This window comes from Bufo bufo, chromosome 5 (assembly GCF_905171765.1).
Source record: "Bufo bufo chromosome 5, aBufBuf1.1, whole genome shotgun sequence".
NCBI lineage: Eukaryota > Metazoa > Chordata > Amphibia > Anura > Bufonidae > Bufo > Bufo bufo.
The window spans coordinates 563,615,089-563,642,936 of NC_053393.1; the positions used below are offsets into that span (position 1 = coordinate 563,615,089).

The following is a 27,848-nucleotide window of genomic DNA, read 5'->3' on the forward strand; positions in this document are numbered from 1 at the left end:
TATCTGGTGTCTATGATAACCACGCCCCGTCACTTATAGACACAATGTTACAGTATCTGGTGTCTATGATAACCACGTCCCGTCACTTATAGACACAATGTTACAGTATCTGGTGTCTATGATAACCACGTCCCGTCACTTATAGACACAATGTTACAGTATCTGGTGTCTATAGTAACCACGCCCGTCAGTTATAGATACAATGTTACAGTATCTGGTGTCTATGGTAACCACGTCCTGTCACTTATAGAAACAATGTTACAGTATCTGGTGTCTATGGTAACCACGCCCCGTCACTTATAGACACAATGTTACAGTATCTCGTGTCTATGGTAACCACGTCCCGTCAGTTGTAGATACAATGTTACAGTATCTGGTGTCTATGATAACCACGTCCCGTCACTTATAGATACAATGTTACAGTATCTGGTGTCTATGATAACCACGCCCCGTAACTTATAGACACAATGTTACAGTATCTGGTGTCTATGGTAACCACGCCCCGTAACTTATAGACACAATGTTACAGTATCTGGTGTCTATGGTAACCACGTCCCATCACTTAAAGATACAATGTTACTGTATCTGGTGTCTATGGTTACCACGCCCCATCACTTATAGATACAATGTTACAGTATCTGGTGTCTATGATAACCATGCCCAGTCACTTATAGATACAATGTTACAGTATCTGGTGTCTATGGTAACCATGTCCCGTCAGTTGTAGATACAATGTTACAGTATCTGGTGTCTATGGTAACCACGTCCTGTCACTTATAGATACAATGTTACAGTATCTGGTGTCTATGATAACCACGCCCCGTCACTTATAGACACAATGTTACAGTATCTGGTGTCTATGATAACCACGTCCCGTCACTTATAGACACAATGTTACAGTATCTGGTGTCTATGATAACCACGCCCCGTCACTTATAGACACAATGTTACAGTATCTCGTGTCTATGGTAACCACGCCCCGTAACGTATAGACACAATGTTACAGTATCTGGTGTCTATGATAACCACGTCCCGTCACTTATAGATACAATGTTACAGTATCTGGTGTCTATGATAACCACGCCCCGTAACTTATAGACACAATGTTACAGTATCTGGTGTCTATGGTAACCACGCCCCGTAACTTATAGACACAATGTTACAGTATCTGGTGTCTATGGTAACCACGTCCCGTCACTTAAAGATACAATGTTACTGTATCTGGTGTCTATGGTTACCACGCCCCATCACTTATAGATTCAATGTTACAGTATCTGGTGTCTATGATAACCATGCCCAGTCACTTATAGATACAATGTTACAGTATCTGGTGTCTATGGTAACCATGTCCCGTCAGTTGTAGATACAATGTTACAGTATATGGTGTCTATGGTAACCGCGCCCCGTCACTTATAGATACAATGTTACAGTATCTGGTGTCTATGATAACCACGTCCCGTCAGTTGTAGATACAATGTTACAGTATCTGGTGTCTATGGTAACCACACCCCGTCACTTATAGATACAATGTTACAGTATCTGGTGTCTATGATAACCACGCCCGTCACTTATAGATACAATGTTTCAGTATCTGGTGTCTATGATAACCACGTCCCATCACTTACAGATACAATGTTACAGTATCTGGTGTCTGGTAACCACGTCCCGTCACTTATAGATACAATGTTACAGTATCTCGTGTCTATAGTAACCACGCCCCGTCACTTCTAGATACAATGTTACAGTATCTGGTGTCTATGGTAACCACGTCCTGTCACTTATAGATACAATGTTACAGTATCTGGTGTCTATAGTAACCACGCCCCGTCACTTATAGACACAATGTTACAGTATCTGGTGTCTATAGTAACCACGTCCTGTCACTTGTAGATACAATGTTACAGTATCTGGTGTCTAGGGTAACCACGCCCCGTCACTTATAGATACAATGTTACAGTATCTGGTGTCTATGGTAACCACGCCCCGTCACTTGTAGATACAATGTTACAGTATCTGGTGTCTATGGTAACCACACCCCGTCACTTCTAGATACAATGTTACAGTATCTGGTGTCTATGGTAACCACGTCCTGTCACTTGTAGATACAATGTTACCGTATCTGGTGTCTATGGTAACCACACCCCGTCACTTATAGATACAATGTTACAGTATCTGGTGTCTAGGGTAACCACGCCCCGTCACTTATAGATACAATGTTACAGTATCTGGTGTCTAGGGTAACCACTCCCCGTCACTTGTAGATACAATGTTACAGTATCTGGTGTCTATGGTAACCACGTCCCGTCACTTATAGATACAATGTTACAGTATCTGGTGTCTATGGTAACCACGTCCTGTCACTTATAGATACAATGTTACAGTATCTGGTGTCTATGGTAACCACGTCCCGTCACTTGTAGATACAATGTTACAGTATCTGGTGTCTATGGTAACCATGCCCCGTCACTTGTAGATACAATGTTACAGTATCTGGTGTCTAGGGTAACCACGCCCCGTCACTTGTAGATACAATGTTACAGTATCTGGTGTCTATGGTAACCACGTCCTGTCACTTGTAGATACAATGTTACCGTATCTGGTGTCTATGGTAACCACACCCCGTCACTTATAGATACAATGTTACAGTATCTGGTGTCTATGGTAACCACGCCCCGTCACTTATAGACACAATGTTACAGTATCTGGTGTCTATGGTAACCACGCCCCGTCACTTATAGATACAATGTTACAGTATCTGGTGTCTATGGTAACCACACCCCGTCACTTCTAGATACAATGTTACAGTATCTGGTGTCTATGGTAACCACGTCCTGTCACTTATAGATACAATGTTACAGTATCTGGTGTCTATGGTAACCACGTCCTGTCACTTATAGATACAATGTTACAGTATCTGGTGTCTATGGTAACCACGTCCTGTCACTTATAGATACAATGTTACAGTATCTGGTGTCTATGGTAACCACACCCCGTCACTTCTAGATACAATGTTACAGTATCTGGTGTCTATGGTAACCACGTCCTGTCACTTATAGATACAATGTTACAGTATCTGGTGTCTATAGTAACCACGGACTGTCACTTATAGACACAATGTTACAGTATCTGGTGTCTATAGTAACCACGTCCTGTCACTTATAGATACAATGTTACAGTATCTGGTGTCTATGGTAACCACGTCCTGTCACTTATAGATACAATGTTACAGTATCTGGTGTCTATGGTAACCACGTCCCGTCACTTGTAGATACAATGTTACAGTATCTGGTGTCTATGGTAACCATGCCCCGTCACTTATAAATACAATGTTACAGTATCTGGTGTCTAGGGTAACCACGCCCCGTCACTTGTAGATACAATGTTACAGTATCTGGTGTCTATGGTAACCACGTCCTGTCACTTGTAGATACAATGTTACCGTATCTGGTGTCTATGGTAACCACACCCCGTCACTTATAGATACAATGTTACAGTATCTGGTGTCTATGGTAACCACGCCCCGTCACTTATAGACACAATGTTACAGTATCTGGTGTCTATGGTAACCACGCCCCGTCACTTATAGATACAATGTTACAGTATCTGGTGTCTATGGTAACCACACCCCGTCACTTCTAGATACAATGTTACAGTATCTGCTGTCTATGGTAACCACGTCCTGTCACTTATAGATACAATGTTACAGTATCTGGTGTCTATGGTAACCACGTCCTGTCACTTATAGATACAATGTTACAGTATCTGGTGTCTATGGTAACCACGTCCTGTCACTTATAGATACAATGTTACAGTATCTGGTGTCTATGGTAACCACACCCCGTCACTTCTAGATACAATGTTACAGTATCTGGTGTCTATGGTAACCACGTCCTGTCACTTATAGATACAATGTTACAGTATCTGGTGTCTATAGTAACCACGGCCTGTCACTTATAGACACAATGTTACAGTATCTGGTGTCTATAGTAACCACGTCCTGTCACTTATAGATACAATGTTACAGTATCTGGTGTCTATGGTAACCACACCCCGTCACTTATAGATACAATGTTACAGTATCTGGTGTCTAGGGTAACCACGCCCCGTCACTTATAGATACAATGTTACAGTATCTGGTGTCTAGGGTAACCACGCCCCGTCACTTGTAGATACAATGTTACAGTATCTGGTGTCTATGGTAACCACGTCCCGTCACTTATAGATACAATGTTACAGTATCTGGTGTCTATGGTAACCACGTCCTGTCACTTATAGATACAATGTTACAGTATCTGGTGTCTATGGTAACCACACCCCGTCACTTGTAGATACAATGTTACAGTATCTGGTGTCTATGGTAACCATGCCCCGTCACTTATAGATACAATGTTACAGTATCTGGTGTCTAGGGTAACCACGCCCCGTCACTTATAGACACAATGTTACAGTATCTGGTGTCTATGGTAACCACGCCCAGTCACTTGTAGATACAATGTTACAGCATCTGGTGTCTATAGTAACCACGTCCTGTCACTTATAGATACAATGTTACAGTATCTGGTGTCTATGGTAACCACGCCCCTTCACTTATAGATACAATGTTACAGTATCTGGTGTCTATGGTAACCACGCCCCATCACTTATAGATACAATGTTACAGTATCTGGTGTCTATGGTAACCACGCCCCGTCACTTATAGATACAATGTTACAGTATCTGGTGTCTATGATAACCACGTCCCGTCACTTATAGACACAATGTTACAGTATCTGGTGTCTATAGTAACCACGTCCTGTCACTTATAGATACAATGTTACAGTATCTGGTGTCTATGGTAACCATGCCCAGTCACTTATAGATACAATGTTACAGTATCTGGTGTCTATGGTAACCATGCCCCATCACTTATAGATACAATGTTACAGTATCTGGTGTCTATGGTAACCACGTCCCGTCACTTATAGATACAATGTTACAGTATCTGGTGTCTATGGTAACCACACCCCGCCACTTATAGATACAATGTTACAGTATCTGGTGTCTATGGTAACCACGTCCTGTCACTTATAGATACAATGTTACAGTATCTGGTGTCTATGGTAACCACACCCAGTCACTTATAGATACAATGTTACAGTATCTGGTGTCTATGGTAACCACGTCCTGTCACTTATAGATACAATGTTACAGTATCTGGTGTCTATGGTAACCATGCCCAGTCACTTATAGATACAATGTTACAGTATCTGGTGTCTATGGTAACCATGCCCCATCACTTATAGATACAATGTTACAGTATCTGGTGTCTATGGTAACCACGTCCCGTCACTTATAGATACAATGTTACAGTATCTGGTGTCTATGGTAACCACGTCCTGTCACTTATAGACACAATGTTACAGTATCTGGTGTCTATGGTAACCACACCCCGTCACTTCTAGATACAATGTTACAGTATCTGGTGTCTATGGTAACCACGTCCTGTCACTTATAGATACAATGTTACAGTATCTGGTGTCTATGGTAACCACACCCAGTCACTTATAGATACAATGTTACAGTATCTGGTGTCTATGGTAACCACGTCCTGTCACTTATAGATACAATGGGGGAGGAGAATTGGTTGTTGCGAGCGGTCCGTAGGCGGCAGAATTGGCGACATTCTCTTCCGCACCCTATAGATGTAATGTATAATGCCCGTACATACAGAGATATTTGAGACTGATGAAATGTTTGTGCCCCCAGTGAACGGGGCCTGGTCTCACTGGGGAGACTGGTCTGTCTGTGATGCCGAGTGTCAAGGAGGAACCCGTACTAGAAGAAGGATGTGTGAAGACCCTCCACCCAAAAATGGGGGTCTCCCGTGTGGCGGGGAGGCAGTGCAGACTGAGTCCTGTAACTTACAGCCCTGCGGAGACTCAGACGGTAAGTGGCCGTCAGTCGGCGCTCTGTTCCCGGCTGGTGTCATGTGACATCACCCGTCCATCTTTGTGTTGACAGACTGTGGACCTGAGATGATTTATCTTCGCTCTGGAGATTGTGAATCCCCCCGGACGGAGCCGTGCCCCCTGACCTGCCGCGGCCTGAACAGCGAGACCCTGTGTGACAGCGACTGTATGGAAGGTGGGCGTCCTATCAGGCTGTCGGCCTGGGACAATGGCCAGTAGCCTAGACATGAGCACCGTCCTCCCGCCCGTACGTATAGCTTGCGTGTTACATGTCACATGACGTTGTCTCGCTCCGTGCAGGTTGTCGCTGCCCCCGGGGTCTCTACCTCCAGGACGGCCGCTGTGTGAATATCAGTCAGTGCCGCTGTAGTATGGAGCACGTATCTCAGCTTCCAGGCCTGATGTCCAGTGAAAATGGCTGCAGTGTATGGTGAGGACCAGCGGGGGGAGCCACCAGATATACTGAAGCCCACCTCCTCCGTGTCATTAACCCTTCGTCCTCTCTTCCAGTCACTGTCAGGATGGGAAGGTGACATGTGACAGCTCGGCCTGCGCTGTGGACTGCGGGTGGTCTGCGTGGTCTCAGTGGACCCCATGTGATCAGACGTGTGGGAGCGGAGTACAGGAGAGATTCAGGTATGGGGTGTGGTGGGCTGTAGTGTACACCTATGGCCAAGTCCTGGGTCCACCATCGTGTGACTTGTCTCCCTCCCACCAGGTCTCCGTCTAACCCTCCTAGCGTCAATGGCGGTACACCTTGCCACGAGGACACCCGGGAGGTGCGAGAGTGCTACACCCCCTGCACCAACGGTGAGACCCTCTGCAGAACACTAGATATCGGATTATAATGTCCTCCTGAGCCTCACCACAACCCAGACTGAAGGAGGACATACATCACAAGGGGTCCTGGCGCCCCTCGCTCTGCTCTGTGGGACTATGGGGGTTAAGCGGGGGTGTGTCTGTGAGGGCGGGGCCTGTGCGACTCATTTGCATGTTTCTTCCACGGCAGACACGGATCAGTCCTGGAGTGAGTGGACGCCGTGGACCTCCTGCTCCAGGACCTGCTTCTATGACGTGGAAAGTACAGGACTGCGGAGACGGTTTCGGCACTGTGCCGCCTCAGCGTCGCTCTGCGTGGGAGAGTCCGTGCAGGAGGAGGCGTGTGACATATCACCCTGCCCCGGTCAGTGTGAGCCGCGTCACGTATGTTATAGCCGTGTGTGTCTGATATACTGCACCGCAACATACAGCATCCGTATCATCACAACATACAGCATCCGTATCATCACACCGCAACATACAGCAGCCGTATCATCACACCGCAACATACAGCATCCGTATCATCACACCGCAACATACAGCAGCCGTATCATCACACCGCAACATACAGCATCCGTATCCTCATAACATACAGCAGCCGTATCATCACACCGCAACATACAGCAGCCGTATCATCACACCGCAACATACAGCAGCCGTATCATCACACCGTAACATACAGCATCCGTATCATCACACCGCAACATACAGCATCCGTATCATCACACCGCAACATACAGCATCCGTATCATCACACCGCAACATACAGCATCCGTATCATCACACCGCAACATACAGCAGCCGTATCATCACACCGCAACATACAGCAGCCGTATCCTCATAACATACAGCATCCGTATCATCACACCGCAACATACAGCAGCCGTATCCTCATAACATACAGCATCCGTATCCCGCACACGGTATGTGTCCTCCATGCTGACTGTCTGCTCTTGCAGTGGTCGGTGGCTGGTCTTCTTGGAGCTCCTGGACTGAATGTACAGCGACCTGTGACTCTGGAATCCAAACCCGCAACCGCTCCTGCTCCAAGCCTCCACCGCTTCACGGGGGCCCGGAGTGCCAGGGGCCCCACGTCCAGACCAGGGAATGTAACACACAGCCCTGCAGAGGTGAGCCACTGACAGAAGGGGCGGAGCCTGGTGAGTAGGGAGGGGTCACATGCTCACAGAGGATTGTCCTGATTGGATCCAGTGTAACACACCCTCAGCTGTGAGACGTTTTAGGCCAGAATTAGGTATAAGCTGCCTCCATGACTGTCCCCATTCACTGTCAGCAATCGAAGATCCTGAAAATGGTTATAAATGTAAACACAAAGTCTGCAGAGCCCCCTACACTTTGTTCCTCTTCCCTTTCAGACTCGTGTCCTTTGAACATGGTCTACCAGACGGCGGAGGAGTGTCTCCGAGGGGGAGGAGCCTGTCCGCGGCTCTGTCTTGACCAGGCCGCCTACGTGGAGTGCGCCTCTAGTTGCTACGAGGGCTGCTACTGTCCTGAGGGGCTGTTCCTCCAGAATACCAGCTGTGTCTCCCGCAGTGAGTGTTTCTGCTACCACCAGGGGGAGCTGCTGCGGCCGGGGGAAGACAGGACACTGGACAACTGCAATAACTGGTCAGTACCTGTTGTGTGTCTGCTGTCCTCGTCCATGGTGTGATGTCCACCACTCAGCTGTGTCCTCATGTCTACAGCTCCTGCGTCTCCGGGGAGATGGTGTGCGGCGCCAAGCCTTGTCCAGGTAACCACCGCTGAGACCATACATATGGAAGAGACCATGTATTCCCTACATTCCCTGGTCACATTTATTACACTGTTAACCAGGAGCGAGCAGGGGCCACAGTCACCATTACCTGGGCCCCCATCAGAAGGAACTTCTCACATGTGCCCCTGCCTTTAGAAGCCTTCTCAGCCTATCAGCAGTGCGGAGATGGGTCATCTGACACAGGAAGAGCCACCACAGCCAATCAGGGTAGATGAAGAGGTCACATGATGTGGCCTTGTCCACTGTATAAATAGGACAGACGCCATCAGAGTGAGGGTCACGTGATCTCACAGATGGTGGCTCCATACATGGCCCCCGCTGGGTGGATGGTACCTTCATAATACCCTTCTCCGGGATGGGAAGATGAGAATTATCCTCCTCTGAGGATGGTCCAGGATGGGATGATGAGTATTATCCTCCTCTGGGGATGGTTCAGAATGGGATGATGAGAATTATCCTCTTTGGGGGATGGTTCAGGATAGGATGATGAGTATTATCCTCTTTGGGGGATGGTTCAGATGGGATGATGAGTATTATCCCTTTCGGGGGATGGTTCAGGATGTGATGATGAGTATTATCATCTTTGGGGGATGGTTCAGGATGGGATGATGAGAATTATCCTCTTTGGGGATGGTCCAGGATGGGATGATGAGTATTATCCTCCTCTGGGGATGGTTCAGAATGGGATGATGAGTATTATCCTCTTTGGGGGATGGTTCAGAATGGGATGTTGAGTATTATCCTCTTTGGGGGATGGTTCAGAATGGGATGATGAGTATTATCCTCTTTGGGGGATGTTTCAGGATGGGATGATGAGTATTATCCTCTTTGTGGGATGTTTCAGAATGGGATGATGAGTATTATCCTCCCCTATGGATGGCTCAGGGTGGGATGATGAGTTTTATCCTCTTTGGGGGATGGTTCAGGATGGGATGATGAGTATTATCCTCCCCTAGGGATGGTTCAGGATGGGATGATGAGTATTATCCTCTTTGGGGGATGGTTCAGGATGAGATGATGAGTATTATCCTCTTTGGGGGATTTTTCAGGATGGGATGATGAGTATTATCCTCTCCGGGGGATGGTTCAGGATAGATGATGAGTATTATCCTCTTTGGGGGATAATTTAGGATGGGATGATGAGTATTATCCTCTTTGTGGGATTGTTAAGGATGGGATGATGAGTATTATCCTCTTTTGGGGATGGTTCAGGATGGGATGATGAGTATTATCCTCTTTGGGGGATGGTTCAGGATGGGATGATGAGTATTATCCTCTTTGGGGGATTGTTTAGGATGAGATGATGAGTATTTTCCTCTTTGGGGGATGGTTCAGGATGGGATGATGAGTATTATCCTCCCCTGGGGATGGTTCAGGATGTGATGATGAGTTTTATCCTCTTTGGGGGATGGTTCAGGATGTGATGATGAGTATTTTCCTCTTTGGGGGATTGTTCAGGATGGGATGATGAGTATTATCCTCTCCGGGGGATGGTTCAGGATAGATGATGAGTATTATCCTCTTTGGGGGATAATTTAGGATGGGATGATGAGTATTATCCTCTTTGTGGGATTGTTAAGGATGGGATGATGAGTATTATCCTCTTTTGGGGATGGTTCAGGATGGGATGATGAGTATTATCCTCTTTGGGGGATGGTTCAGGATGGGATGATGAGTATTATCCTCCCCTGGGGATGGTTCAGGATGTGATGATGAGTTTTATCCTCTTTGGGGGATGGTTCAGGATGTGATGATGAGTATTTTCCTCTTTGGGGGATGGTTCAGGATGGATGATGAGTATTATCCTCCCCTGGGGATGGTTCAGGATGGGATGATGAGTATTATCCTCTTTGGGGGATGGTTCAGGATGGGATGATGAGTATTATCCTCTTTGTGGGATTGTTAAGGATGGGATGATGAGTATTATCCTCTGTTGGGGATGGTTCAGGATGGGATGATGAGTATTATCCTCTTTGGGGGATTGTTTAGGATGAGATGATGAGTATTATCCTCCCCTGGGGATGGTTCAGGATGGGATGATGAGTATTATCCTCTTTTGGGGATGGTTCAGGATGGGATGATGAGTATTATCCTCTTTGGGGGATTGTTTAGGATGAGATGATGAGTATTTTCCTCTTTGGGGGATGGTTCAGGATGGGATGATGAGTATTATCCTCCCCTGGGGATGGTTCAGGATGGGATGATGAGTTTTATCCTCTTTGGGGGATGGTTCAGGATGTGATGATGAGTATTTTCCTCTTTGGGGGATGGTTCAGGATGGATGATGAGTATTATCCTCTTTGGGGGATAATTTAGAATGGGATGATAAGTATTATCCTCCCCTGGGGATGGTTCAGGATGGGATGATGAGTATTATCCTCTTTGGGGGATGGTTCAGGATGGGATGATGAGTATTATCCTCTTTGTGGGATTGTTAAGGATGGGATGATGAGTATTATCCTCTGTTGGGGATGGTTCAGGATGGGATGATGAGTATTATCCTCTTTGGGGGATGGTTCAGGATGGGATGATGAGTATTATCCTCTTTGGGGGATTGTTTAGGATGAGATGATGAGTATTTTCCTCTTTGGGGGATGGTTCAGGATGGGATGATGAGCATTATCCTCCCCTGGGGATGGTTCAGGATGGGATGATGAGTTTTATCCTCTTTGGGGGATGGTTCAGGATGTGATGATGAGTATTTTCCTCTTTGGGGGATGGTTCAGGATGGATGATGAGTATTATCCTCTTTGGGGGATAATTTAGAATGGGATGATGAGTATTATCCTCTTTGGGGGATTGTTTAGGATGAGATGATGAGTATTTTCCTCTTTGGGGGATGGTTTAGAATGGGATGATGAGTATTATCCTCCCCTGGGGATGTTTTAGGATAAGATGATGAGTATTATCCTCTTTTGGGGATGGTTCAGGATGTGATGATGAGTATTTTCCTCTTTGGGGGATGGTTCAGGATGAGATGATGAGTATTATCCTCCCCTGGGGATGGTTCAGGATGAGATGATGAGTATTATCCTCCCCTGGTGATGGTTCAGGATGAGATGATGAGTATTATCCTCCCCTGGGGATGGTTCAGGATGAGATGATGAGTATTATCCTCCCCTGGGGATGGTTCAGGATGGGATGATGAGTATTATCCTCCCCTGGGGATGGTTCAGGATGAGATGATGAGTATTATCCTCCCCTGGGGATGGTTCAGGATGGGATGATGAGTATTATCCTCCCCTGGGGATGGTTCAGGATGGGATGATGAGTATTATCCTCCCCTGGGGATGGTTCAGGATGAGATGATGAGTATTATCCTCCCCTGGGGATGGTTCAGGATGAGATGATGAGTATTATCCTCCCCTGGGGATGGTTCAGGATGTGATGATGAGTATTATCCTCTTCGGGGGATGGTTCAGGATGGGATGATGAGTATTATCCTCCCCTGGGGATGGTTCAGGATGTGATGATGAGTTCTAGCCAATATCTATTTGCATAGAGTCTTCTGTCCTTAAGACACTGGAGTACAGTGGGGACAAAGTCTGGTGAGAAAATCAAGATGTCATCTAGGTCTACATACAGACATAGAGGAGATCCTGGAAGATGTCCTTCACAAACTCTTGTAAGACTGCTGGAGTGTAGCTAAGACCAAAGGGCATAACTAACTACTCCTAGTGGCCGTCATGTATATTAATATCAGTTTTCCCGTTGTCTCCTTCTCAGTTATGGATCAGGTTGTAAGCTCTGCTCAGATGTAACCCGGTGAAAATCCTGGTGCCACATAACTTGGAGAAGAGGAGAAAAAAAAGGAGGGGGGGTTAATCTCTATTCTTCCCAAGGGAAGTTTTGAGAGTTTCCAGCGGGGCGCCAGAGGAAGGATTTGAAAACTGTGTTTGTATTTGCCAAGGGCAAAGAGATGTTATATATTTCAGTATTTTTGATATTGGAGGGATATTAGGCAGCCAGGGGTAAACAAACCATCAGGGGAGGTCCCCTAATGGAGAGGATATAGGCACAGAAGGTAGAGCAAAACGTTTTTTACCCCTATGCACGGCGCCACCATCCCTTGGATCAGCAATATATACAGAAGATAAAAGCAATATGTTTTATCAGATAAATTCAGAGTTTTTTTGTGTGTTTAAAATACAAATTACAAGTCACTGGCAAATATATTCTCATCGGTTCAGGTAGTGGTTATGATGTCATGTAAAATATATATTAGATATACTATATATATTAAAAATGCTGTATATATTAAAAACAATTTTCACTCACTTCACCCAGGAGGTACCGGATGGGATAATCACAAAACACCCACCGGATCACCTCCTGCGCCTGGGTCGCCTATAAGATCCCACGGAATGACAGCAGTCCAGTCGAGCTTCTTGTCAATCGACTTTTATTCAAACCACAGGGTAGGGTGAAGGTATCTTGCTCTACGCGTTTCGGGGTATACAAGACCCCTTCGTCAATCGACTTTTACCCTGTGGTTTGAATAAAAGTCGATTGACAAGAAGCTCGACTGGACTGCTGTCATTCCGTGGGATCTTATAGGCGACCCAGGCGCAGGAGGTGATCCGGTGGGTGTTTTGTGATTATCCCATCCGGTACCTCCTGGGTGAAGTGAGTGAAAATTGTTTTTAATATATACAGCATTTTTAATATATATAGTATATCTAATATATATTTTACATGACATCATAACCACTACCTGAACCGATGAGAATATATTTGCCAGTGACTTGTAATTTGTATTTTAAACACACAAAAAAACTCTGAATTTATCTGATAAAACATATTGCTTTTATCTTCTGTATATATTGCTGATCCAAGGGATGGTGGCGCCGTGCATAGGGGTAAAAAACGTTTTGCTCTACCTTCTGTGCCACATAACTTGACAGAGCGTTCTGGGAACAATGAAGGAAGACATTAGTTATTCACGGTTATTTTACTTAATATACTCAATGCAAAGTCAGAGTGATCCAGCTTTCTTATTAACAAAGAAGAATCCAGCTCAGGTCGGAGAAGATGACTTGCGAATAAACCCTCTCTCCAAGTTTTCTTTAATGTAGTCTGACATGGCTTGTGTTTTGGGCTGAGACTGAATAAACTCGGCCACGTATTGATAGGGCAGCCATAGGCACGATGGGGAGGCAGGGTCTCAGCTTTAAAGACATCAGAAACACTGAAATAGGCTCCTGCTAAACCTTGCAGGCTTTGTGGTACCAGTGGGGAGTCTACAGGTATTGGAAGTGACATGCAGAGCCCCAATGTAGAATCTGTCTGGGGTTTCATTTAAAGACAGGACTGTATGGTTTCCGAGAGAGCCTTCTCATTAATGGATGTCACCACCAAGGGCTTCTCAACATTCTGGACAGGCATTTGATACTAGTTCATCAAGGCCTGATGAAGGAAATTTCTTGCAAGTGTCTGAAACTCTGAACAGTAAACTGCGTACCACTGCAAGACAATAACATTGGTAGTGTCTGTTTTGGAGAGAGTTGGTCTTCAGATAGGGCCATCTTTCCTACAGACCCTAGGCTCAGGAGTTTTTTGCTTTGTGGGGACAAGTGCGGACATATTGTCCCTTGGCTGCGCAGTAAAGACACTGATTGATGAAGCACCTGTCCTGATGTTCCTCTGTCCACTTGTATGGCTTCTGGTGCAGAATCTGAAGGAGGATCCAGTGGTCTCTGGAGTGATAGAACCAACAGAGGAGGTCTCCTCTCAAAAACAGCTTCCTTGGCCCATTCCACGATCAATGCGAGTTGTAAGAGAGATCAAGGCTTCTAATGTAGCTGACTTGTCACAATCTGCCAATTTGACCATTATACGCACTGACAGACAATCCCAGAATGCTGCCACTAGCACCTAATTGCTCCAGGCCATCTTGGAGCCCAGAGTACGGAACTGAATGGCATATTGTCCAACAGTGAGGTTGCCTTGATGAAGCTGCAGTACGGAGGTAGAGAAGAAGCAGCAGAAGAAGCAGGTCCGGGTTCCTCAAAGACTCTGCAGAAAGTTGCTAGGAACTCCTGCAGATTTCCAGTCATGGGATGACCTCTTTCCCATAACCTTCCCCTGGTTTTCACCCTTCAACCCCTATATATGGATCTGAACTTTGCTGGAAGGGAACCATCAGGCTGCTACCTCTTGGAATAGTCCCGCTGTAGTTGTCGGGTCAGAGACACGAGTAGAAAGCACTAAGGGGTCAGGTAATACTCAAAGTTAGGAATCAGGCAGAGGTGAGGGCAGGCAGAGTTTGTGTGTCCAGGGTCTGTGCAGACAGCAAAGGGATGCCGACAGTCGGACCCTCTGACAGTGGGTAGCAGAGGGCAAGTGGGACTGGGACAGAAGAAGTTGGGTGAGTTACATGACAGCCGTGCCTTCCCAGAAGAGTTTTGTTCTCTTAAGGGATGGTTCAGGCTGGGCAGATAAGTTTTATCCTCCACGTATGATTGTTCAAATCAGGCAGATGAGTTTTGTCCTCCTGGTGGGATGGTTAATACGAGGCAGATGTGACGCCAGGCAGAAGCATTTTATCCTTCTCGTAATGGTTTGTGCTGGATAGATGCATTTTACCCTCCTTGGATTGATGGGATGGTCAGGTTGGTTAGATGGCTGGACGCTGAGGACACTTTCTCATCTATCCTTGTTCTTTGTTTACATGGGGTAAATCATCAAAATGTGTTGTGTGAGCTCTGCTGTGACCCATACCATTGCCCTCTCATCATACCTTGTGTCCTCTCCATGTAGTGGACTGTGGCTGGAGCAACTGGACTCCTTGGAATTCCTGCAGCAGGACTTGTAATGTGGGGACCAGACGTCGCTACCGTTCCGGGACCAACCCTCCTGCAGCCTTTGGGGGACAGCCTTGTGAGGGCTCCAATGTCGCCATAGAATTTTGCAGTTTGCAGCCTTGTAAAGGTAGGTCCAGTGAGGATGAGTCCCAGGATGGCCTTAAAAACAGGGGCAAAGAGCCTCCAATACCCAATCCTCAGCATGCATGGCTACTCCCTCTTTAATCATTGTCCCTATCTATGGTTTTGTTTTGGTATTGTATAACACTCTCAAATGTTTACCGTATTGCAGTATTATAGGGTATTGTATGGGACTGTTATTTGGGCGCGGTATTATGTTAGTTCTAGTGCTATTTATCTATTGTAATCACATATATTCCATAGCTTTACAGACATTCTCATCACTTATATATCACTGACATATTCCATAGCTTTACAGACATTCTCATCCCTTATATATCACTGACATATTCCACAGAGCTGTACAGACATTCTCATCACTTATATATCACTGACATATTCCACAGCGCTGTACAGACATTCTCATCACTTATATATCACTGACATATTCCACAGAGCTGTACAGACATTCTCATCACTTATATATCACTGACATATTCCACAGCGCTGTACAGACATTCTCATCACTTATATATCACTGACATATTCCACAGCGCTGTACAGACATTCTCATCACTTATATATCACTGACATATTCCACAGCGCTGTACAGACATTCTCATCACTTATATATCACTGACATATTCCACAGAGCTGTACAGACATTCTCATCACTTATATATCACTGACATATTCCACAGAGCTGTACAGACATTCTCATCACTTATATATCACTGACATATTCCATAGCGCTATACAGACATTCTCATCCCTTATATATCACTGACATATTCCACAGCACTGTACAGACATTCTCATCACTTATATATCACTGACATATTCCACAGCGCTGTACAGACATTCTCATCACTTATATATCACTGACATATTCCACAGAGCTGTACAGACATTCTCATCACTTATATATCACTGACATATTCCACAGCGCTGTACAGACATTCTCATCACTTATATATCACTGACATATTCCACAGCGCTGTACAGACATTCTCATCACTTATATATCACTGACATATTCCACAGCGCTGTACAGACATTCTCATCACTTATATATCACTGACATATTCCACAGCGCTGTACAGACATTCTCATCACTGATATATCACTGACATATTCCACAGCGCTGTACAGACATTCTCATCACTTATATATCACTGACATATTCCACAGCGCTGTACAGACATTCTCATCACTAATATATTACTGACATATTCCACAGCGCTGTACAGACATTCTCATCACTTATATATCACTGACATATTCCACAGCGCTGTACAGACATTCTCATCACTTATATATCACTGACATATTCCACAGCGCTGTACAGACATTCTCATCACTTATATATCACTGACATATTCCACAGCGCTGTACAGACATTCTCATCACTAATATATTACTGACATATTCCACAGCGCTGTACAGACATTCTCCTCACTTATATATCACTGACATATTCCACAGCGCTGTACAGACATTCTCATCCCTTATATATCACTGACATATTTCACAGCGCTGTACAGACATTCTCATCTCTTATATATCACTGACATATTCCACAGCGCTGTACAGACATTCTCATCACTTATATATCACTGACATATTCCACAGCACTGTACAGACATTCTCATCACTTATATATCACTGACATATTCCACAGCGCTGTACAGACATTCTCATCACTTATATATCACTGACATATTCCACAGCGCTGTACAGACATTCTCATCACTTATATATCACTGACATATTCCACAGCGCTGTACAGACATTCTCATCACTTATATATCACTGACATATTCCACAGCTCTGTACAGACATTCTCATCCCTTATATATCACTGACATATTCCACAGCGCTGTACAGACATTCTCATCACTTATATATCACTGACATATCCCATAGCGCTGTACAGACATTCTCATCACTTATATATCACTGACATATTCCACAGCGCTGTACAGACATTCTCATCACTTACATCTCACTGACATATTCCACAGCTCTGTACAGACATTCTCATCCCTTATATATCACTGACATATTCCACAGCGCTGTACAGACATTCTCATCACTTATATATCACTGACATATTCCACAGAGCTGTACAGACATTCTCATCACTTATATATCACTGACATATTCCACAGCACTGTACAGACATTCTCATCACTTATATATCACTGACATATTCCACAGCGCTGTACAGAAATTCTCATCCCTTATATATCACTGACATATTCCACAGAGCTGTACAGACATTCTCATCACTTATATATCACTGACATATTCCACAGCTCTGTACAGACATTCTCATCACTTATATATCACTGACATATTCCATAGCGCTGTACAGACATTCTCATCACTTATATATCACTGACATATTCCACAGCGCTGTACAGAAATTCTCATCCCTTATATATCACTGACATATTCCATAGCGCTGTACAGACATTCTCATCACTTATATATCACTGACATATTCCACAGCGCTGTACAGACATTCTCATCACTTATATATCACTGACATATTCCACAGCGCTGTACAGAAATTCTCATCCCTTATATATCACTGACATATTCCACAGCGCTGTACAGACATTCTCATGACTTATATATCACTGACATATTCCACAGCGCTGTACAGACATTCTCATCACTTATATATCACTGACATATTCCACAGCGCTGTACAGACATTCTCATCACTTATATATCACTGACATATTCCACAGCGCTGTACAGACATTCTCATCCCTTATATATCACTGACATATTCCACAGCGCTGTACAGACATTCTCATCCCTTATATATCACTGACATATTCCACAGCGCTGTACAGACATTCTCCTCACTTATATATCACTGACATATTTCACAGCGCTGTACAGACATTCTCATCACTTATATATCACTGACATATTCCACAGCACTGTACAGACATTCTCATCACTTATATATCACTGACATATTCCACAGCGCTGTACAGACATTCTCATCACTTATATATCACTGACATATTCCACAGCACTGTACAGACATTCTCATCCCTTATATATCACTGACATATTCCACAGCGCTGTACAGACATTCTCATCACTTATATATCACTGACATATCCCACAGCGCTGTACAGACATTCTCATCACTTATATATCACTGACATATTCCACAGCGCTGTACAGACATTCTCATCACTTATATATCACTGACATATTCCACAGCGCTGTACAGACATTCTCATCACTTATATATCACTGACATATTCCACAGCGCTGTACAGACATTCTCATCACTTATATATCACTGACATATTCCACAGCACTGTACAGACATTCTCATCACTTATATATCACTGACATATTCCACAGCGCTGTACAGACATTCTCATCACTTATATATCACTGACATATTCCACAGCGCTGTACAGACATTCTCATCACTTACATCTCACTGACATATTCCACAGCTCTGTACAGACATTCTCATCACTTATATATCACTGACATATTCCACAGCGCTGTACAGACATTCTCATCACTGATATATCACTGACATATTCCACAGCGCTGTACAGACATTCCCATCACTTATATATCACTGACATATTCCACAGCGCTGTACAGATATTCTCATCACTTCTATATCACTGACATATTCCACAGCGCTGAACAGACATTCTCATCACTTATATATCACTGACATATTCCACAGCGCTGTACAGACATTCTCATCACTTATATATCACTGACATATTCCACAGCGCTGAACAGACATTCTCATCACTTATATATCACTGACATATTCCACAGCGCTGTACAGACATTCTCATCACTTATATATCACTGACATATTCCACAGCGCTGAACAGACATTCTCATCACTTATATATCACTGACATATTCCACAGCGCTGAACAGACATTCTCATCACTTATATATCACTGACATATTCCACAGCGCTGTACAGACATTCTCATCACTTATATATCACTGACATATTCCACAGAGCTGTACAGACATTCTCATCCCTTATATATCACTGACATATTCCACAGCGCTGTACAGACATTCTCATCACTTATATATCACTGACATATTCCACAGCGCTGTACAGACATTCTCATCACTTATATATCACTGACATATTCCACAGCGCTGTACAGACATTCTCATCACTTATATATCACTGACATATTCCACAGCGCTGTACAGACATTCCCATCACTTATATATCACTGACATATTCCACAGCGCTGTACAGATATTCTCATCACTTCTATATCACTGACATATTCCACAGCGCTGAACAGACATTCTCATCACTTATATATCACTGACATATTCCACAGCGCTGTACAGACATTCTCATCACTTATATATCACTGACATATTCCACAGCGCTGAACAGACATTCTCATCACTTATATATCACTGACATATTCCACAGCGCTGTACAGACATTCTCATCACTTATATATCACTGACATATTCCACAGAGCTGTACAGACATTCTCATCCCTTATATATCACTGACATATTCCACAGCGCTGTACAGACATTCTCATCACTTATATATCACTGACATATTCCACAGCGCTGTACAGACATTCTCATCACTTATATATCACTGACATATTCCACAGCGCTGTACAGACATTCTCATCACTTATATATCACTGACATATTCCACAGCGCTGTACAGACATTCTCATCCCTTATATATCACTGACATATTCCACAGAGCTGTACAGACATTCTCATCACTTATATATCACTGACATATTCCACAGCTCTGTACAGACATTCTCATCACTTATATATCACTGACATATTCCACAGCGCTGTACAGACATTCTCATCACTTATATATCACTGACATATTCCACAGCGCTGTACAGACATTCTCATCACTTATATATCACTGACATATTCCACAGCGCTGTACAGACATTCTCATCACTTATATATCACTGACATATTCCACAGCGCTGTACAGAAATTCTCATCCCTTATATATCACTGACATATTCCACAGCGCTGTACAGACATTCTAATCACTTATATATCACTGACATATTCCACAGCGCTGTACAGACATTCTCATCCCTTATATATCACTGACATATTCCACAGCGCTGTACAGACATTCTCATCACTTATATATCACTGACATATTCCACAGCGCTGTACAGACATTCTAATCACTTATATATCACTGACATATTCCACAGCGCTGTACAGACATTCTAATCACTTATATATCACTGACATATTCCACAGCGCTGTACAGACATTCTAATCACTTATATATCACTGACATATTCCACAGCGCTGTACAGACATTCTCATCCCTTATATATCACTGACATATTCCACAGCGCTGTACAGACATTCTCATCACTTATATATCACCGACATATTCCACAGCGCTGTACAGACATTCTCATCACTATATATCACTGACATATTCCACAGCCCTCTATTGACATTCTCATTACTCATTGCCGAAGTTTCCAGAGGAAACCCGCGCAAACACGGAGAGAACTAAAAAACTCCATGCAGATGTTGTCATTCTGCTGCAAGTCTAGGGAGAACAGATGGGAGGATGAGAGTGGTAGTGGCTCTGGCTGCCACAGTTATTTACATGAATCACAATGGCAGTCTTCACACCAATGTTACCTAGGGTGCACCATTTCTCCTTTCCGGCACACCCTGATGTTCTGGCTCCTGCCTAATGGTAGTCGGGGTGCAGTTGGTGTTAAGAATTAGGTGCGGGTGCAAGGCAGGAGATATAGGTGATGTGGCCGGTGGGGTCCTTGGTGTGCTGCAAGGAACCAGCGTTAACCAGTGAGCCACCGTCTGCCCCATTATTTGCTATTTTCTGGTGCTGTGTGGAGTTTGTTTTGGGGTGCTGTATGGTACTATTATTTTGGCGCTGCATGGTGTGGTTTTGGTACACTATTAGCACTGTGTGCCACCATCAGTTGGAGATAAACAACGCCATGACACCATGATCATTGTCAGTGTCCTGCCCATGCAGATGCATCCACCAGCTCTGAGATGAGGTGACCCTTCCTTCTTCTATGTTGTTCTGACATTATGGGGTGTCCACTCTTTTTTCAGGTGCTGCTGAAAACTGGGGTCCATGGTCAGAATGTTCTGTCCCCTGCGGGGGAGGATACAGGAATCGCAGCCGGGTCAGCATTGTCCTTCGTAGGATCGAGTTCTCCACCTGTAACCTGAGCCCATGTTCTGGTGAGAGGCCTCCAGCTGCATGTAATGTTCACCCCCAATCAATAACTCCACAGGTCTCCTCTGTCCACATATGTCCTCAGTCTGTTCAGATGACAGCTTGTCATAGTCATCCCCACACCAAGAGCATTTCTCAGAAGACATTTCCACCTAATAGTGATTGTTTATATCCCCTGTTTTACTGATCCCAAGTAACATCAGGTCTGATACTCCAGTCACATCCAGAGCTGCAATCACAATTCTGCTGTTTTATCATGCCTTTGGTATCGTGCAGTTGGTTAAGCTCCGGGTCACTCCATGTGTTATAGGTGAAGCTGTAGGTTGCTCATTGGTTAGTGGGTGAAGCTCTGAGTCGCTCCTTAGTTGGTGGGTGAAGCTCTGAGTTGCTCCTTGGTTAGTGGGTAAAGCTTCAAGACACTCATCATGCTGTGAGTGAAGCTCCATGGGGAGAGAGTGAAGCTTCAGTCATTTCCCTGCATTGCGGATGAAGCTCATACTCACTCCTTGGGTTGTGGGTGAATTTTAGGGTTGCTCCTTTGGTTGTGGGTTATTTTGGAGTTGCTCCTTGGGTTGTGGGTGAAGCTCTGAGTCTCTCCTTAGTTGGTGGGTGAAGCTCTGAGTTGCTCCTTAGTTGGTGGGTGAAGCTCTGAGTCGCTCTTTAGTTGGTGGGTGAAGCTCTGAGTCGCTCCTTAGTTGGTGGGTGAAGCTCTGAGTCGCTCCTTAGTTGGTGGGTGAAGCTCTGAGTCGCTCCTTAGTTGGTGGGTGAAGCTCTGAGTTGCTCCTTAGTTGGTGGGTAACGCTCTGAGTTGCTCCTTAGTTGGTGGGTAACACTCTGAGTTGCTCCTTAGTTGGTGGGTGAAGTTTCAAGACACTCCTCATGCTGTGAGTGAAGCTCCATGGGGAGAGAGTGAAGCTTCAGTCATTTCCCTGCATTGCGGATAAGGCTCCTGGCTGCTCTTTGGGTTGTGGGTATTTCTCAGAGTCACTCCTTTTATTGCGGATGAAGCTCGTACTCACTCCTTGGGTTGTGGGTGAATTTTAGGGTTGCTCCTTTGGTTGTGGGTTATTTTGGAGTTGCTCCTTGGGTTGTGGGTGAAGCTCAGGGTCACTTCTTGGGTTGTGGGTGAAGGCCCTTGTGTTTAAGGTGAAGCTCTGGGTAACTCCTTGAGATGTGAGTGAAGATCCTGCACCCTCCTTGGGTTGTGGGTGAAGCATGGAGTCACTCTTTGGGTTGTAGTGATGCTCCGATTCATTCCGTGGGTTGCGGGTGAGGGTTGAGGTTACACCTTGGGTCGTGGGTAAAGCTTGGGTTCATTCCTTGGGTTTCTGGTGAAGCTCCTGGTTTTGTGGATGAAGCTCCAGGCCTCTCCTTGGATTCAGACTAAAGTTTTAAGCCTCTCCTTAGGTTGTATTTGAAACTCTGGGATTTTCCTTGGATTGCTTGTGATGCTCAAGGCCTCTTTTTGGTTTGTAGATGATGCTTCAGGGCTCTCCTTGGGTTGTGGGTGATGTTCCAGGCCACTCCTTGGGTTGTAGGTGAAGCTCCAGACATCTCATTGTGTTGTGGGTTATGCTCCAGGGCTCTCTTTGTGTTGTGGGTTATCCTCCAGGCTGCTCCTTGTGTTGTGGGTGAAGCTCCAGCCCCCTCCTTGTTTTGTGGGTTATACTCCAGGGCTTTCTTTCAGTTGTGGGTTTTTAATCCAGGCCACTCCTTGTGTTTTTGGTAATTCTCCAGTGCTCTCCTTGGGTGGGTAATACTTCAGTCCCCTCTGATCCTTGTGTTGTGGGTGATGCCCCAGACCGCTCCTTGGATTTTGGGTGAAGATCCCTTCCGCTCCTTGGGTTTTGAGTGAAGCTTCATGCTTCTTCTTGGGTTCTTGGTGATGCTCTAGGCCTTTTTTTGTATTATGGGCGATGCTCCATTGCTCTCCTTGGGTTGTGGGTGATGTTCCAGGCCACTTCTTGGGTTGTGGGTTATGTTCCAGACCACTCCTTGTGTTTTGGGTGATTCTCCAGGTCTTTGGGTTGTGGATTTTGGATATTCTTAATGTAATGTTCTCCGTACAGGTGAAGAGCCTGAAATCTGTGCAGATGATAAAGTCTGGAAGGAGTGTGCTGAGGGCCCTTCGTCCTGTGCTGACCTGGGCAGTTTAAGTCTCAGCGGAACATGTCAGCCAGGCTGTTACTGCCGGGACGGGAAGGTCTTACTGGTGAGTAGCCATCACTTGTGGAGGAGACCTTGGTACTTGCGTCATCTCCACTATGAAGTATTATGTATTGTGACTCTACCTCTACTTGTGAACGCTTTGCAATCTTATGCAGTTACAGTGATATGATAATTTATAATCCAGTGACATCCAGAGCTGCACTCGCAGTTCTGCTGGTTTCTGTTGCCGGAGTGCAGTGCATTGTGGAAGTTTAGCGGTTACATGGACAGGGTTCAGCTGCTATCCATCCACCCATTAGTAATTTATAAGCTCTGCCCTCTAGAACAATCACTGCGTCCCCCCATCTGACTGCCCCTGCACTGAGGATGGAGTCTGGTATGAACCTGGAGACCCTGTGAAGAGAGACTGCAATAACTGGTGAGTAGTAGCGTCCTTCCTGGAGCTCAGGTGTAGTAATATAATGTATTATGTGTGACAGATTCCCTGCTTCAGGAAGATTCCTCCCACATAACATGTAAGACATGGAGAAGATTGTCCATCAGTCATCACTGGGTTGAGCATTGTTAGTGGGTGGAGGGTTGCTTCGGGATGAAGGATTGTCATTTGATGAAGAGTTGTCAGTAGGTGAATTGTCAGTGGGTGGAGGCTCATCATTAGGAGAAGAGTTGTCAGTAGATGGAGGGTTGTTAGTGGTTGGTAGGTTGTCTCTAGGTAGTAGTCATTGGTGGAGATTTGTCATTGAGTGGAGGGTTTTCACTAGGTGGAGGAGAGTCGCTGGGTGGAGGGTTGTAGTTGGGAGTAGAATTGTTATTAGGTGAAGGGTTGTAAGTAGTTGGTAGGATATCTCTAGGTAGAAGGTAGTGATTGGGGAGAGTTGCATCTGGTTGATGGATTGTCACTGGCTAGAGCTTGTGGTAAGATCACCCCCACCCGGTCACCCTCATAAGAGAAGAAACTTGTTACTTTTGATTGCATGGTGATATAAGGCTTCTTGACCTCTTCTCCCCCCCCCAGCACCTGTCTGTCAGGCCGGATCAGCAACTGCTCGGAGGTGACTTGTGACGGTGAGAAACCTTACTCCTCTATGTGTCTCTGTATATCACTGCTGACTCTTGTGGAGCACAGGCTGACAAGTTCTTCAGTACTTGGTCTCCTCTTTCTATCTATTTAAGATACATCCTGAGCTTTCTATACTTTTCTGGATAGTAGTGACCCCCTCTCAGACCAGTATCGCTGTCAGTCTAGTCCTGGTGGTTCTGTCAGTCTTGTCCCTGGGGTTCTGTCAGTCTTGACCCTGGGGTTCTGTTAGTCTAGTCCCTGTGGCTTTGGTCAGATTAGTCCTGGTGGCTTTGGTCAGTTCCGACTCCAGTCCTGGTGGCTTTGGTCAGTCCACTCCCAGTAGCTTCAGTCGGCCCAATGCCTTTGGCTTCTGTCAATCCCACACCCAAGGATGGCTTCAGTCCTGGTGTCTTCAGTCACTCCAGTACCATTGGCTTCAGTCAGTCTATTCCCAGTGGCTTCTGTCAATCCAGCAACAAAAGATGGCTTTGGTCAATTTAGCATCATTGGCTTCAGTCAGTCAAGTCTCGGTGGCTTCAGTCAGTCCAGTCCCGGTGGCTTCAGTTAGCCCAGTCCCGGTGGCTTCAGTTAGCCCAGTCACGGTGGCTTCAGTTAGCCCAGTCCCGGTGGCTTCAGTTAGCCCAGTCCCGGTGGCTTCAGTCAGCCCAGTCCCGGTGGCTTCAGTCAGCCCAGTCCCGGTGGCTTCAGTCAGCCCAGTCCCGGTGGCTTCAGTCAGCCCAGTCCCGGTGGCTTCAGTCAGCCCAGTCCCGGTGGCTTCAGTCAGCCCAGTCCCGGTGGCTTCAGTCAGCCCAGTCCCGGTGGCTTCAGTTAGCCCAGTCCCGGTGGCTTCAGTTAGCCCAATCCCGGTGGCTTCAGTTAGCCCAGTCCCGGTGGCTTCAGTTAGCCCAGTCCCGGTGGCTTCAGTTAGCCCAGTCCCGGTGGCTTCAGTCAGTCCAGTCCCGGTGGCTTCAGTCAGTCCAGTCCCGGTGGCTTCAGTCAGTCCAGTCCCGGTGGCTTCAGTCAGTCCAGTCCCGGTGGCTTCAGTCAGTCCAGTCCCGGTGGCTTCAGTCAGTCCAGTCCTGGTAGCTTCAGTCAGTCCAGTCCCGGTGAATTTGGTCAGTCCAGTCCTGGTGGCTTCTGTGTGTCTCAGCTGCGGTTCCTTTTATTGTCTTCTCTCCTCACAGTTGTAGACGGCAGCTGGTCTCTGTGGACACCCTGGAGTGAGTGTTCTGCATCATGCAGGGGGGGCTTCCAAAACCGTTACCGCTTCTGCACTGAGCCGTCTCCTTCTGGAGGTGGGTTACCCTGTGAAGGTCCGGACCGTGAGGAGCAGCCCTGCAGTCTGGAGCCCTGTCCTGGTGAGCGTGTGCAATAGTGTCTTATCTTCAGCCATGAAGAACACGTCCGACCCCTCACTGCCATATACATTTGAAGTCATGATAAGCAGTCACCCAAACTGATATGCTGCAAGAACAGTGCACCCCTCTAGTTAGAGGACCCCAGCCTTGTTGTGGGCAGCCTAGTTGTGGGCAGTGAGGACTTTTTTCGGTCACCCCTTCTTTGGTTTACACGGTCTCAACCATAAATCTTTTACAGAATCTGGGAATTGGAGTGTGTGGAGCAGCTGGACGGACTGTACCAAGACGTGTGGAGAAGGGGTGAGATTACGCAGTCGAACCTGCAGCAACCCATCGCCCCTCGGAAATGGGGATTACTGTGAAGGGCTGAGTACTGAGATGGAGCCCTGCCAAGAAGTACCATGCCCAGGTAAGAATAGCCCTTCACCAAGGTAATCAAGAGACAGAATCTATACATCTATATTACACCTGTCACCTGCCCAAACCCACAAATAGTTACACCTGTCACCACCTGTACACCTTCAAATTATTACACCTGTCACCACCTGTACACCTTCAAATTATTACACCTGTCACCACCTGTACACCTTCAAATTATTACACCTGTCACCACCTGTACACCTTCAAATTATAACACCTGTCACCACCTGTACACCTTCAAATTATTACACCTTTCACCACCTGTACACCCACATCTCATTACACCTGTCACCTACTGTATACCCACAAATAATTACACTTGTCAACTGCAGCACACCTACATCTCATTACACCTGTCACCACCTGTACACCAACATCTCATTACAACTGTCACCACCTGTACACCAACATCTAATTACACCTGTCACCACCTGTACATCCACATCTCATTACACCTGTCACCACCTGTACACCTACATCTCATTACACCTGTCACCACCTGTACACCAACATCTCATTACACCTGTCACCACCTGTACACCCACATCTCATTACACCTGTCACCACCTGTACACCAACATCTAATTACACCTGTCACCACCTGTACACCCACAGCTCATTACACCTGTCACCACCTGTACACCAACATCTCATTACACCTGTCACCACCTGTACACCCACATCTCATTACACCTGTCACCACCTGTACACCAACATCTAATTACACCTGTCACCACCTGTACACCCACATCTCATTACACCGGTCACCACCTGTACACCAACATCTAATTACACCTGTCACCACCTGTACACCCACATCTCATTACACCTGTCACCACCTGTACACCAACATCTAATTACACCTGTCACCACCTGTACACCCACATCTCATTACACCTGTCACCACCTGTACACCCACATCTCATTACACCTGTCACCACCTGTACACCCACATCTCATTACACCTGTCACCACCTGTACACCAACATCTAATTACAACTGTCACCACCTGTACATCCACATCTCATTACACCTGTCACCACCTGTACACCAACATCTAATTACAACTGTCACCACCTGTACATCCACATCTCATT

General features: G+C 45.6%; 1 protein-coding gene across 1 annotated transcript in view; it reads left to right on the plus strand.

Annotated features, from left to right (window-relative positions):
* The window catches only part of LOC121002663 (SCO-spondin-like), a 190,236-nt gene that overhangs the window by 98,622 nt on the left and 63,766 nt on the right, over nt 1-27,848 (plus strand). Inside the window, 16 exon segments of the mRNA XM_040434096.1 lie at nt 5,746-5,925; nt 6,001-6,123; nt 6,249-6,378; nt 6,459-6,584; nt 6,667-6,758; nt 6,958-7,131; nt 7,727-7,897; nt 8,144-8,396; nt 8,474-8,520; nt 15,304-15,474; nt 21,618-21,749; nt 23,814-23,956; nt 24,237-24,331; nt 24,929-24,978; nt 26,158-26,331; nt 26,570-26,740. Coding sequence (XP_040290030.1) covers nt 5,746-5,925; nt 6,001-6,123; nt 6,249-6,378; nt 6,459-6,584; nt 6,667-6,758; nt 6,958-7,131; nt 7,727-7,897; nt 8,144-8,396; nt 8,474-8,520; nt 15,304-15,474; nt 21,618-21,749; nt 23,814-23,956; nt 24,237-24,331; nt 24,929-24,978; nt 26,158-26,331; nt 26,570-26,740 — 2,232 coding nt within the window.